The 15753-nt window shown below is 43.3% G+C and overlaps 1 protein-coding gene across 3 annotated transcripts in view; it reads left to right on the top strand.

Moving 5' to 3' along the window:
* The window catches only part of col4a5 (collagen, type IV, alpha 5 (Alport syndrome)), a 272955-nt gene that overhangs the window by 179923 nt on the left and 77279 nt on the right, over nt 1–15753 (top strand). For all 3 annotated transcript variants that reach the window (XM_078412094.1, XM_078412097.1, XM_078412096.1), the window contains exons 33-35: nt 10642–10809; nt 13775–13864; nt 15112–15243. In XM_078412094.1, the coding sequence (XP_078268220.1) occupies nt 10642–10809; nt 13775–13864; nt 15112–15243 (390 nt within the window). The remainder of the gene's footprint in view (nt 1–10641; nt 10810–13774; nt 13865–15111; nt 15244–15753) is intronic.

Here is a 15753-nt window from a genome sequence, read left to right on the forward strand (position 1 = left end):
TCCATCTCCATCTCAGGGAATAGCTGCATGAAACTATCTATTGTAAGCCCACAGACTGCACCACCCGCCACCCTGGTTTCCCTGTGGACCCCATTCTGTTCTTCCAGTATTGCTGTCTCCATAATATCCACTCTCACAATAACACTTTCCGCAACAGTGCTTCCAAATGTTCTCCTTTTTCCTAACATTTTCGATTTCCCTCTGCCATGGTTGACAGAGATCTCAATGGTGGAAGTCCCTTGGCCTCATCTTCCAATCCATGGGACCCCACATGCAATAGATTGTCCTCCATAATTTCCACAAGCTTCATGGAGGTGCCTGCACTTGCCACTCCACTCCCCTTCCAGCATGCCAAAGGAACAATTCCTGTGCAAATCCATGGTTAACTCAGCAATCTCTGCCTACACTTATTCCCTTCTAACAGAATCTACCAAATCTAAACTTCAATTCTCCGTCCCACTCTCCCTCTGTCTTTGATGTATTCCAATCAAGCCCAGTGTAACTTTGAGAAGCAGCATCTCGTCTTCTGACCAGGCACATTCAACAATTTCAGATACCCAGCCGATTCAGTTCGCAGTAGAACTGGTTAGTACTGATGAGAGGTCGTCAAGCTGCGACCTTTACTCTGCTTTTCTCTCTCCAAGTGCTGCCTGACATTGATGAGTATTTCAACCGTATTGTGGTTTCTTTTTCAGAATATGCAATGTTCTGTATCTCACAACAATATTTTCTCTCTTCTTTGCTTTTATTCCCTCTTCCATTCACACCTCCTCTTCACAAATCAGCAGCATTAAACAGGACCTTCCCATCAGGACCAGCAGAAGGACCTTCCCATCGTCCCTCATCCTGCTTCAACCCCTTGACTTTCTCTCATTCATTTCTCCTGGTTTCCACCCTATCACAGATACACCCTCTGTCCTTCCCACACCCCCCTCTAACCTGCAACTTAAAACATGCTTGGCAGTTCTGATGCCAAATCACTGGCCCAAAACATCAGACTGTTTGCAGTAAGCAAGATACTTTTCATAAGGTTTGCAGTAACCTTTCCTGCTAAGGTTGTACAACCAAATAAAAAATATGTCCGAATGATTCAAGACCATGAATTATATAAACTAAAGTGGTTTACAACAGGTTATTTCAAAGTCCTGTTTAGTTAATGGCAAATTGAATGAAACATAGCTACTCTGCTTTGAAAACATCAAAGTTAGACTGTTTACAGTAAGTAGAAACCATTTTCATACTGTTTTAAACAACTTTTCATGGAAAGGTTGTACAGCCAAACAAACGTTTCTAAATGGTGCAGGGTCATGAATTGTATAAACTACATCAGGTTGATTCAAAGTCGCTGAGCATTTCCAGCAGCACCTATTTTTATTTAGTCATTTTAAGTTGTCTTTCCGCTCAACTTGGCCAGCATCAGCTCACCACATCATATACCACCATTTAGACATTTACCCCCAAGGAAAGTACACCCACAAGTCCACAGGTTGTCACCCAAGAGTTTCCATTGTGATCCCATACCACCTTTAATCCAGAGAAACATAGAGAATAGGTGCAGGAGGAGGCCATTTGGCCCTTCGAGCCAGCAGCACCATTCATTGTGATCATGGCTGATCATCTACAATCAGTAACCCGTGCCTGCCTTCTCCCCATATCCCTTGATTGCAACATGCTCCTTAATTTAGATCAACAAAGAAACTGACAAGTTACTAAAGAACTCGATCTAACTCTCTTTTAAATTCATCCAGTGATTTGGCCTCTACTGCCCTCTGTGGCAGAGAATTCCACAAATTCACAACTCTCTGGGTGAAAAAGTTTTTTCTCACCTCAGTTTTAAATGGCCTCCCCTTTAATCTTAGACTGTGGCCCCTGGTTCCGGACTCCCCCAACATTGGGAACATTTTTCCTGCATTTAACTTGTCCAGCCCTTTTATAATTTTATACGTCTCTATAAGATCCCCTCTCATCCTTCTAAATTCCGGTGAATATAAGCCCAGTCTTTCCAATCTTTCCTCATATGACAGTCCCGCCATCCTGGGGATTAACCTCGTGAACCTACGCTGCACTGCCTCAATAGCAAGGATGTCCTTCCTCAAATTAGGAGACCAAAACTGCACACAATACTCCAGATGGGGTCTCACTAGGGCCCTGTACAACTGCAGAAGGACCTATACTCAAATCCTTTCGTTAAGAAAGCCAACATGCCATTAGCTTTCTCCACTGCCTGCCATTTGTAATGTCCATGTATGGACAGTCCATTCACATGGGACAAGTTAGTGACTGTGGCATTACTTGTAGGTCTTGGGATCTACTTAGCCCAGCCAATATCAAGGGGAGTTCAGGTCCACAGTATATTTAAGGCTACCGTTCTCCTGCTGAACAGTAAATTAAAATTAGTTGTTTCCCTTTTGTTGGAAAACCCCTAAGAAACGTAAAAATTAACCAAAAGGGGAATGAGTAAAAAGGTTCCTTTTGGTGTGATAATTCCCATTTTTAGTTTTTTTAGTTTAGTTTAGAGATACAGCGCGGAAACCCACCGAGTCCGCACAGACCAGCGATCCCCGCACACTTACACTATCCTACACACACTAGGGACAATTTACATTGGTACCAAGCCAATTAATCTACAACCCTGTGCATCTTTGGTGTGTGGGAGGAAACCAAGATCTCAGAGAAAACCCATGCAGGTCACGGGGAGAAGGTACAAACTCTGTACAGACAGCACCCGTAGTCAAGATGGAACCCGGGCCTCTGGAGCTGTAAGGTTGCAACTCTACCCTCTGTGCCACCGTGCTACTCTATCTTACAATCTTACACTTGTGGCTGAGGTTTATATCTCACGCCTTCTCCCACTCACTCCCGTTAATTGAGCCCTTCAACCTCCCACTGCCAGCGGTCACTTGTATAACTGGTCCGTAGGTGAAGCTTGAGTACAATGTGGAAAACAAAAATACCAAATACGATACGATACGATGCGATAGAACTTTATTCATCCCAGGAGGGAAATTGATCGTCAACAGTCATAATACACATCATGTCCAAAGAGGGAAAATCTGAACATAAATCTGGATGAATACCAAATCTGGGTACACTTGTCCAAATTTCTGTGAGAAATTTGCCTTTTTTCTTTGGGAATGTAGACCCCCAGGTTATTTATATAGGGTTATTTAATTTGTTAATTTCGTTTTCACACTCTGCTGAGAATGTGCTTCCAGCTTTTAAGAGTTAAAATGTTGCAGGTAAGTTGTATTAAGTTGGCTCTGACGTACAAACTTGTTTGGCAAACCCTTTATCTGTGTTGGAGGGGCTTTTAGCATCACAAAACTTTGCATGGGATTCACCTGTGTAATTGTCGACTACAGGTCTGTTAAAACATGTACTGATACACAAAGAAGATTTGCCAAACAGGAAAGTCAGTGCCAATTTCCAAGTCACTTGTAATCACTGATATTTGCTTGTCTCTGCATGATTAAATTCAGTTGTGCCAAAATCAGCTTTTCATCCACGTGCAAAGTTTGTGCATGTTAGCGATTCCCGCACACAATCAGCTGTGGCTCAGACACGGCAGGGAGGTGTTCTTAGAATGTGGAGAGAATGTTAAGTGCATTTGTTGAAATGCCATGATTGACTCACAGCTACAGAATCTGCATTGAGAGCAAGAATTGCCAATCAGCTGCCCACTGAGGTTCGGTGCAAGTAGTTTTTTTCTCTTCCAATTTGAAGAACGAATGGACCTTTCCTTATAATCCTGAATGCTCTTTACACTGCAAGAATAATGAATGCAAGTTTTTATTTGAATGTTTAAAGCACTAACCAGTTTAAATGTTGTACACCTGTAGTGCATGGTTGCTTTTAGTGGTTGATTTTCTATTTGCCTGTCGATTTGTTGATATTCGCTTACTGGTGGAAAAAATGTTCAAGTACCAATACTGGTGTATGTTGGTGGATGGCCTTTTGTACCCAGAAGTTATTGAATTGCCTGCTGATGCTGTTTACCAGTTGATGACAGATCATGGTAGGAGCTCTCAGCAGCTTCTCTGTGCAGTGCAATTCCACCCACCCGTCCTCTCTTCTCCCTTCCTACTCCCTGAAATATTCATCAGCTGAAAACCCAGATTTTGTGCAAAACCTGGTAGAATTAGGTGTGTAGGAAGGAACTGCAGATGCTGGTTTAAACCGAAGATAGACACAAAAAGCTGGAGTAACTCAGCGGGACAGGCAGTATCTCTGGAGAGAAGGAATGGGTGACGTTTCAGATCTGAAGAAGGGTCTCGACCCAAAACATCACCCATTCCTTCTTTCCAGAGATGCCACCTGTCCCGCTGAGTTTCCTTCTTTCATCCACATCTCTATAACACACACTCTTACTCCAATTGTATTCTCACACCAACTCAATCATAGAGTCATAGAGTGACGTAGCGTGGGAACACGCCCTTTGGCCCAACTTGCCCACACTGACCAACGTGTCCCAGCTACACTAGTCCCACCTGCCTTTCTTATCCAAACCTGGGACCTCCAAATTTAGGAAGTAGTCACCTTCTCTTGCTGTTCCATTAATTACTCTGCAAAGCCTCCATCTTGTTATCACCCATTCACTACCTCATTTTCATTTCATTTTCCTTCCAAATACTGTTTGGTCTAAATGATACTCTGCACATTATGCTTGGCCATTAAGCTGGACTTCCAAATTTAATGGGGGGGTTTTTGTGGGGAGGTACATTTCTATGGATGATTCCAAGATATCTCTTACATTTGACTTTGAAAGACCAAGAAACTGAGATGATTTTTTTCCTGAAACACATTCCCACTGGATGTGATTCCTCACCAGAAGTGTGGATTCATGAAACTGCCTAACATCACTTAATCCCTGGTTAATCTCTGGGATGGTGCGACTGTCATATGAGGAAACGTTGGAAAGACTGGGCTTGTATTTACTAGAGTTTAGAAGGATGAGGGGGGATCATATAGAGGAGTATAAAATTATAAATGGACTCGACAAGCTAGATGCAGGAAAAATGTTCCCAATGTTGGGGGAGTCCAGAAAATGTTCCCAATGTTGGGGCCACAGTCTAGGAATAATGGGGAGGCCATTTAAAACTGAAGTGAGAAAAAACTTTTTCACCCAGAGAGTTGTGAATTTGTGGAATTCTCTGCCACAGAGGGCAGTGGAGGCCAATTCACTGGATGGGTTTAAAAGAGAGTTAGATAGAGCTCTAGGGGCTAGTGGAATCAAGGGATATGGGGAGAAGGCAGGCACGGGTTACTGATTGTGGATGATCAGCCATGATCACAATGAATGGCGGTGCTGGCTCGAAGGGCCAAATGGCCTCCTCCTGCACCTATTGTCTATGTTTCTATTACTTTTACAGGAAGATGTTAAAGGTTCCCATGGAATTTTTCAAAGGCAGTTTGGGAGCTCTCCCTTGTGTCGTGGTCACCATGTATTAGCATGACTAAATTAAACAGTCCTTCCAGTCATTTGTTATTTTGTAAGTACTTTAACGTAAGGAATTTGGCAGCCAACTTTCCAAATAATTTATATGGCCACTCACAGTGTTTAACAAGGCACCGCACAATATGTCTGTGACAACGAACAGTAAAGTGTGGCCATCAAAGTGGTTTGAGAATTCAAGGGCATTCAATCATTCTATGGTCAAGGTTATTCCAAACGACAACACCAATATTGATCCTTGGGATTTAATTAATTTTCTTTACTCAGTTGCAGAAGCATAAAATGTTTGATTAACCTGTATTTTACATTGTTGGACGTTATTGTTCTTGGTTTCTTTGTCAAACCAATGACTGGCATTCCTCTCATATGCAACTTGTAAACTGCTTGGTGACTCTCGTCTCCCTGACGACTTCAATATGGTCAACCTTGAACCCATTCAGGTCCAAAAGGTACTTGCATCAATAGCTTGGCTGTGGTTTCATGGGTTGCTTTTGAAAGATTTCTTTTTGCGGGAATATTAACCTGTCGTCGTGGGCATCTTGCTCTGTAATCCTTTGAACAACTTTTCTTTCTCTCAGCTGGTTCCTTGAGTTCCAAGAAACTACATTTCTGGAGTGAATTTCTCTGCATGAATAACTCATGCAATAAATGTGCTGTCACGATTATGCTTGTACAACATTGGAGCTAATGCATATTGTTGGATTTTAGATTTTTTTAGATTTAGAGATACAGCACAGAAACAGGCCCTTCGGCCCACCGGGTCTGCGCCGCCCAGCGATCCCCGCACATTAACACTATCCTACACCCACTAGGGACAATTTTTACATTTGCCCAGCCAATTAACCTACAAACCTTCACGTCTTTGGAGTGTGGGAGGAAACCGAAGATCTCGGAGAAAACCCACGCAGGTCACGAGTAGAACATACAAACTCGGTACAGACGGCGCCCATAGTCAGGATCGAACCTGAGTCTCCAGCGCTGCATTCGCTGTAAGGCAGCAACTCTACCGCTGTGCCACCGTGCCACCGATAGTTGTAGAGCAAACCATAGCCCAACAGTGGTCTGGTTAAATGCTCCACCATACCACACAACCAGGAAATACCTCTCCTGTACCTGCCTCAAAGATGTGACAAAAAGTACAATGAATAGCACTGATAACATCCCAAAAACAGGACCATGAAATTCTTACGTGCAGCAGCACAACAGAATATGTAAACATACGCTGTAAACAATGTAATAAATGGGAAAAAAAATAAAAATTTAAAAACACTGATAACTTGCATTATGACAAACAAAACTTGTTTTTAAACTCAAAAGGGTCCAAAACGATTGAGAAGAATGTTCTCGGATCTGAGCGGCTTTAAGAGAGGCTGGGTAGGCTAGGACGTTTTCGCTGGAGCAGCAGGAGACTGAGTGGTGGGCTCATGAAGGCAGATTAAATAATGAGAGGCGTAAGTAAGGTGAATAACCGCAGTCTTTTCGCCCAGGGCAGGCAAATCAAACACTAGAAGCAGTAGATTTAAGGTGAGAGCGGAAAGATTTAAAAGGAATCCGAGGGGCACAGAGAAGATGTGGTCACAAAGAGCGGTCACGGTGGCGCAGCGGTAGAGTTGCTGCCTTACAGCGAATGCAGCGCCGGAGACCCGGGTTCCAGCCCGACTACGGGTGCTGTCTGTACGGAGTTTGTACGTTCTCCCCATGACCTGTGTGGGTTTTCTCTAAGATCTTCGGTTTCCTCCCACACTCCAAAGACATACAGGTTTGTAGGTTAATTGGCTTGGTAAATGTAAAAATTGTCCCTAGTGGGTGTAGGATAATGTTAATGTGCGGGGATCACTGATCGGCGCGGACCCGGTGGGCCGAAGGGCCTGTTTCCGCGCTGTATCTCTAAACTAAACTAAACTAAACTAAAGATGGTGTTTACATAGAATGAGCTGCCAGAGGAAGCTGCAGAGGCAGGGACAATTATAACAGTGAAGCAGACATTTGGACTGGAGCACAGATAGGAATGGTTGCAGGGATATGGATCAGGCGCAGGCAAGGACGACTAGCTTGGTCACTCATCTTGGTCAGCATGGACAATGTTGGGCTGAAGGGCCAGTTTCCATGCTGTATGGACCTCTGTGACTCTAAACTTGATAATGATTCTTCCGGTGTTCGAAAGGAATATCGAAAATAGGATTTACTTCACACCAAATGTTAGCTGTTCTTTCTTTAATAGATAAAGGCAGGATGAGTAAAAGACATAGTAGGGTAACTCAGTGGGTCAGGAAGCATCTATGGAGGGAGAGGTCAGAAGTAATAGGAGCAGAATTAGGCCATTCGGCCCAACAAGTCTACTCCGCCATTCAATCATGCCTGAGCTATTTCTCCCTCCAAACCCCATTCTCCTCCCATCTCCCCATAATCCCTGACACCTGTGCTAATCAAGAATCTATCTATCTCCGCCTTAAAAAATATCCATCGACGGCCTCCACAGTCTTCTGCAGCAATTAATTCCACAGATTCAAAAAAATTCCTCCTCATCTCCTTCCTAATGAAACGCCCTTTAATTCTGAGGTTCTGACCTCTGGTCTTGGACTCTCCCACTAGTAGAAACATCCTCTTCACATTCACCCTATCCAGGCCTTTCACTATTCAGTAAGTTTTAATGAGGTTGCCCCTCATTCTTCTAAACTCCAGCGAGTACAGGCCCAGTGCCGTCAAACGAGAGGGGAGTCATCCAAAATAAATATCGACATATAACGGGTGCTCTGAGCCCCATGGATGTGGCGTTGCTTTCAGTGCCTTGTTATGTTGCTAACTGGTATAGACGTTAGCCTGTCCACTCTATCCACAAATAACCTACAGTAATGGTGTAGTTGGACATCACAAAAATGTAAATGCAGTTATTTAGAAATTCATAAATTCTATGTGGACATTGTGCGTTCCACAATGGAAGATGCAATACAGTGGTGGCTGTGTGTTGCAGTCCACTTGCACAATCCAACCCCATTGAAGTCACCACAACTGAATCTCAGAAGCAGAGCACAATCTACACCTGCTCCTGTTTCCCATGTTCAACCACAGAGCCCAAGGACGTTTGTCCATTCCAGTGACCTTTGCAGCTAAAATGAATTAGATTAGAGATTAACCATTGCCATTATAAAACTGTGATCCACATGAGATATCATCCAAGGTTTAGATGTCTCCAGACATCACATTACTCCAATGCCAGCCACTTAAGTTCGGGATTGTTTTATTTATCTGAACAACGATATCCATGCAGTAGCCTGATCCAGCAATGGAGGCTCCTTAATCGTGGCAATGGACAAGCAGCAGAGGCAGTGGGAAACTAATGTAGAAAGCCTTACCTTTCAGGCCAGTCTCGCCTGGAAAACCTGCTGGTCGCAGTGTCCCTGACTTGGCCTCCACTGCCTTCTGTGGCGAAGAATTCCACAGATTCACCACCCTCTGACTAGCTCATCATCTCCTTGCTAAAGGAACGTCCTTTAATTCTGAGGCTATGACCTCTGGTCCTAGACTCTCCCACCAGTGGAAACATCCTCTCCACATCCACTCTATCCAAACCTTTCACAATTCGGCAATTTTCAATGAGGTCCCCTATAATTCTAAACTCCAGCGAGCACAGGCCCAGTGCTGTCAAACGCTCATCATAGGTTAACCCACTCATTCCTGGGATCATTCTTGTAAACCTCCTCTGGGCCCTCTCCAGTGCCAGCACATCCTTCCTCAGATATGAGGCCCAAAATTGTTCACAATACTCCAAATGCAGCCTGACCTAAGCACCTGACCTAAGCACCTGACCTAAGCACCTGACCTAAGCACCAGCCAGCATCTTATAGAGCCTGAGCATTACATCCTTTTTGTGTACTCTCGTCCTCTTGAAATAAATATTAGGAAAGGATAGGCAATGTTTAGGGTCAGGGCCCTTCTTCAGTCCAAGTATTTCAGGGTGAATTTTCTTCCTAAAACTACTCAAAGAATACATGTTTAAGGAATTTAATACACCTGGTATTTCTTACAGAACACACAGTTGTGGAATTTATAAAGTTATAGTGACCTTAACCATATGATATTACTGTAAAATAGATACAAATGCTGGAGTAACGCAGCAGGTCAGGCAGCATCTCTGGCGAAAAGGAATAGGTGACGTTTCGGGTCGAGTTCTTCTTTCCAGTCTGATCGCTCATTGAATAAAGATAGGGCATATGTGATCAATGTGCAGGTTGTTAATCAATACTGCAATAGTAATGCTTGAACCAAGAGAAAACATTATCTAGGGCTGCCAACTGTCTCGTATTATATTGGGCTAAATTGGTTTGTCCCATACGGGACCGCCCTTGTCCCGTATTAGGCCCGGGGGGAGGCGCTGTAGGCCCGGACAGTGTAGGCCTGGAGGCCCGGGTGCTGTATCAGGCCCAGGCGGCCACCATTGGTGGAGCGGGAGCACGTGGCCGCTGGCTGGGTGAGGTCACGTGGGGCGCGGGGCGGTGACGTCACCTTTTGTCCCTTATTTGGGAGTGAGATAGTCGGCAACCCTATTATTATCGCACAAATATTTGTCAGGTTTGCACAGATTTGCCTCTCCATTTAAATCAACTTTCTGTGTGAGGAAGAGGCTTCCCGTTTATATTACTGTCTGGTGGAAATGGAGAGTAGTAAACATATAGGCGATTTTCCATATCAAACTAAATGAAAGAAAGTTCTTTCTGTACATGTTTTCACATGTGTGCATGGAAACTGTCAAAATATTAAAGATGCTAATTGATTTGCTTTGGTAAATTTGGTGATCCTATTAATATGTAAAGGAAGGTCTGGTCAGAGAGTTAACACTGCAGTATTGTTGGATTGTTTCAAACTTTTGTTTCCCTACCTTACGTGTGAAATTGAGTCTTTATTAACAAAACTTTTACTGTTTTGCTGTTACATCATTTTTCAAACATTATAGAAAGACAAAATTATTGCAGTCTTGTGGTAGTTGCGTAGAACATCAATGCAAAAGTCCAGAAGCTAGCACCTCTAGACAAACAGTAATAAACAAGGATGAAAATGAGATCAATGGACATAGGAAAGAACCAGTTAGCAAAGAAAATGCTTTGAAAAATATTGTTGGTTTGAAATGTTGAATCCGCAAGTACCTTTTGCTGAACTTGTTGGTGATAATCTGTTTCCTTGATGTGAACTAGGATCACCGGGCCAATTTGGTGATAAGGGAGACCCTGGTCCCCCAGGCTTGGATATTCCTGGCCCTTCTGGAAATAAAGGACTTCCAGGGTTACCAGGCGGTCCAGGACAACCAGGTCCCCAAGGTCCTCCAGGTCAACCGGGAAGAAATAACCAGCCAGGCGCACCAGGTAAGACCAAGGTGGAATCCGTGAAATATAGGACTTTGCAAGTAAATTCCAAGCCGTCTTTCCACTAGGTACATACCAGGAAGGATGGCTTTTCCTGAAATCATTCATTTAGTTCCATCGTTCCACTGCCTGAACGCCGCGTCATTTATTATGGCGGGGTGGGCCTTTGCTATCATGAGAGAAGGATGTAAAAAAAAACGGTCAGAGTGTATACTTAATACTTTAATTTATTGTCATTGCAGTGGTGTATGCAAGGAAATTCAGGCGGAGCTCAAATGTACAAGATAAAAAAGAACCAAAAAAAACAGGAAAAGAGTGAGAAAAATAAAAACTATTCATACACTCACATGCACACACTGTTACACATACACACAGACTCACACCCATATACACATTATGCCTACGTATACACCCTTATCAGAATAAAAGATATTGCACAGAATAGTATTATAAAAATAAATATTATAAATGAATATATCAGTGTTGCACAGAGGTAGGTATTGTACATGTATTGTCTATGGGGGGGGTGCTTTCAGTGCAGAGTTCAGTGTGGTGATGGCTTGAGGGTAGAAGCTGTTTGTTAGTCTTGTGGTGTGCGCTTTGATGGACCTGTAGTGCTTTCCTGGGGGCAGAAGGGCAAACAAGTGATGTGCGGGGTGAGATGGGTCCTTCAGGATGCAGGATGCCTTCCACAGGCAACGGGAATGTTTGCTAAACTTTGTTGACGATGCAGAGATAGGTTTGAAAGTTATGAGGAGGACATCATCAGGCTATAATAGGACAGAGATGGGTTAAGTGAGTGGCAAATTAAGTGTAATGTGGGAAAATATGATATTCTCAATTTCTGCAAGAAAAATTAAAAGCAAAGCCTATTATCTAACATTTTAATGAAAGGGGAAATGAATTTAAAAGTAGGAGGTTTGTGCTTAAATTATATTGGAACCACTTCTAGAGAATAATGACAATTGCAGTCTCCTTATTTAAGGAAGGATGCTAATATTTTGGAAAATAATTCAGAGAAGGTTTGCTGGCTGAATACCTGCAAAGAGCAGGTTATCTCGCAGAGAAGGTTTGTATAGGTTAAGCCTGAAGTTTATAAAATGCTGAACAGTTATGGCAGGCTGGATGTGGAGAGAAGGTTTCTTCCTGTGAGAATCTAGAACCTGGGGATCGTCATGTAAAAGCAAAGGGCCGCCCACGTAAAAGAGAGGCATGGGAAAGATTCTGCACTCAGAGTAACATCGGTGCTTGGAAGTCTTCCTCAAAGCATAGTGGAAGTGGAGTCTTTGAACATTTTCAAGGCAGAGGTATAGAAACGTAAGGCAGAGGGTGAAATGGTTCTGAGGATGGATAAGCATGCAGACTTGAGATTACAATCAGATCTGCGTGATTTTGTTGAATAGTGGGGAAGGTTTTATGGGCTGAATGACCTCCTCCTGCTCTTAATGAACTTGTTTGAATGAATTATTTGTTTTCTCGGGTTGCGTGGTGTCAGAGGTTATGCTGAGCAGGCAGGAGGGACTATTCTTCTTCTTGCGTTTGAGGCAGCAGAAGTTATGAAGCTGCTTCTGCTTCTGCTGCCTCTGCTTGTTATCGTTCGCCTGACTGAGGTCTGTTGACAGGGCTCACCACGGGGGAGGTCGACAACGTGAGCCCCGAGGGACTGTTGAGGAGGGTTAAAGGGATTGGACAACACACAGGAAGATAGACACATCAAGCAACAAATTTAGGTGTGTCTATCAGGGATGAAGACACTTCCTGACAAAGATTAGAATAGCTTTTCAGTTTACTATGAACTTTTCAGTCCTTTGTAACATAGACCCTATATCATAATCACAATCACAATCATACTTTATTAGCCAAGTATGTTTTGCAACATACGAGGAATTTCATTTGCCATACAGTCATACCAATAAAAAGCAACAGGACACACAAAATACATTTTAACATGAACATCCACCATAGTGACTCCAAAGTATTATATATAACACAACTATAATATAACATAACATAACATAGGCATTTTAACCAGACACAGCAATCTGTGGTACATAATTTCTGACTCTTTTTAAGATAAACACGTGTGTTCTACAGTACGTTTGACAGCTTAAGCAAGCTTTATGTGGTAATTCACGGGGTAAGAAACACAGCAATAAACCTGGGCAACTGGAGCTTCAGAACAATGTGTTGACTAGGTAATCTATACACCTTGATTGAAGAATAATTCTTCGTTTTTTAAAAATAATATCACCAAATCTTTCACATCTACATGAGAATAAATGAGGACCTGGTCTAACATTTCAAAGAAAAGACAAGCAAGCATTAGCCTAGATGATTGAGCTCAGATCCATGGTGTGGATCAGAGTTCCGTGACCTTCTGAATCAGTGCCAACCACTGAGCCACAGGTTGTGTAAGATATCTCTCAGTACGTTCCACGTGGATTCACAAGATGGGAACAATTCCTAAAATGTAAATTGTATGAAAAATAATGACCGTTAATATCTATAAAATGTTTAATAGCTATAAAATGTTTGCAAAAATCTCAGATATTCAAATGTTCAATGAAGTAATAAGTTTATTGGCCAAGTATGTACACACGAATGTAGTTGGAAGCAAATCTGCATATAAATTGAAGGTACTTTCCTTTTGTTGCAATGTCCGGTACCTGCAGCACAAATCGAGGAGGCGGAGGGATATTGCTATTGATTTATCTCCTCGGAGTATTGAGCAAGCTTACGCATGAGTTAAAAAAGGTGATTTTATAATTCCTGAGAAAATTTAATGAAATATTATTCCCAAGCAGTAATACAAAAATGGTCTCATTTGACTTGAGGAGAAAGAGCATACAAACACAGAAAGACGAAAGGTGAAAGTAGTGGAGATTGTTTATATGCCAAGGTGCAATTCAACAGATTAGTGGGCAGTGTTCAGTGGTTTCATTGCCAATCTGTACTTTCTCCACAGGTCTAAAGGGTGATATGGGTGTGATGGGAACACCTGGTCCTCCAGGTACTCCTGGTTCTCCTGGAGGTCCTGGCTTTCCAGGGGCCAAAGGTAAGTGTAACTTTTTAAGCTTTTTAGAGATACAGTGCGGAAACAGGCCCTTTAGCCCACCGAGTCTGCACCGACCAGCGATCCCCGCACATTAACACTGTCCTATACACAATTTACACATAGACCAAGCCAATTAACCTACATACTTGTACGTCTGTGGGGAAAAGCCGACGATCTCGGAGAAAACCCACGCAGGTCACGGGGAGAACGTACAAACTCCGTACAGACAGCACCCGTAGTCGGGATCGAACCCGGGTCTCCAGTGCTGCAAGCGCTGTAAGGCAGCAACTCTACCGCTGCGCCACCGTGTCCGCCAAACTAAAGCCTCACATTTTCGGGGGGACTTCCAGGGGAGATTTCAAGTGCACTCTTGTAATTTTCTCCAGATTAAAGGAGTTACCAGAACATCAGTTGCCGGAGATTTGGTGGTGGACATGTATAACTAGAAATCATTCAATTGCTACCCTTGTTCTGTGTTTGCCAGCTGCAAGACTTTTACAGTTACCCACTCCACACTCCCTCATCCCCCCCCATTTTAGTTTTACACGGCTTAACATTCTGCTGCCAACAACATGCTCCAGGCCTGAAGAAGGGTCTCGACCCAAAAGGTCACCCATTCCTTCTCTCCAGAGATGCTGCCTGTCCCACTGAGTTACTCCAGCATTTTGTGTCTATCCTGGGATCAAAATTGTTCCCCGCTTCCCAGCATCTCCTCCAGTTCCTCTCATCACTTCAATTGATTGTTGGCTTCTAAATGGGACCATTGAACTGTTGAACAGCTGACGACCGGGATTCAGTTGAGATCTGGCATATTTTTGCCACTGTTGTGCCCAACTGTTGAATTGTCATTGGTTATCAACACTATGGAAACAAAAGACTTGCCTAGAAAGTCAACTCCAGTGTGTAGCACTAACTATGCTATGTATATACTCTTATTACTACACTGTTCTCAGCCTTAAATCTATTCACTCAATGTTAATGTATATTAAGTGGAATCTAGATGCTGCAACAGGAAGATGCTGGCAATATTGGTGGATATTTAGAATGGAGAGACTGCCTAAGTTTCAATCTCCCTTTACATTTTCACTAATGTTTCCATTCACTTTGGCTTAATACACGCTGGCATGTTTACTGCACGATTCTCGAGGTGAGGGTTGAAAATTAACATTGGCTCGTGGGCCGAAAATGAATGCCACCATCTGCGAGTAATTTTATTTTGACTTTAAAAAAATGTCTACCTGCCCCAGGTAACGAAGGATTCCCAGGTGGGCCTGGGGGCCCAGGTGGCACTGGAAGTAAAGGCGGTAAAGGTGACACTGGATCACCAGGTCGTCCGGGAGACAATGGACCAGGACTGAAGGGAGAGCCGGGATTTCCAGGTATGCCGACAATTCTTGTGGAGAAACGATGTGAACCAATGGCGGCAGCCCGGCCCGGATATATTGGGGCGCGGGCGCGGTGACGTCACCCTTTGTCCCTTCTTTGGGAGTGAGGAAGTTGTCAACCCTACTAATATGGGACAAGGGCGGTCCCGTACGGGACAAACCAATTTATCACACATGATTCATGGGGACCTCAAAGCAGCTGCAGAGATGGAAAGAGTAAGAAGGCAACAGGAAATGGGAGAGAAATAAAGTCTCCTCTGTCTTATTCCTATGCTTATTAAGGTTACAATAATAATTGCGGATCTCCTGCCATCAAGAAGCCCGTAACACTGGTGTCACGGTAACTGCTGATGTATTTAAATGTATCACGTGTTACTATCAGTCAGAAAGGACAGAGGACACTTGTTGCCAGGATACAAAGGAATGGAGGACGAATAAAACAGCGTTATGTTCAATATCCTTGAAGTGTGTTTACGATATTCAGATTAGGGCGAGGATCTGACA

The sequence above is a fragment of the Rhinoraja longicauda genome, chromosome 15, assembly GCF_053455715.1.
Source record: "Rhinoraja longicauda isolate Sanriku21f chromosome 15, sRhiLon1.1, whole genome shotgun sequence".
Classification (NCBI taxonomy): Eukaryota; Metazoa; Chordata; class Chondrichthyes; order Rajiformes; family Arhynchobatidae; genus Rhinoraja; species Rhinoraja longicauda.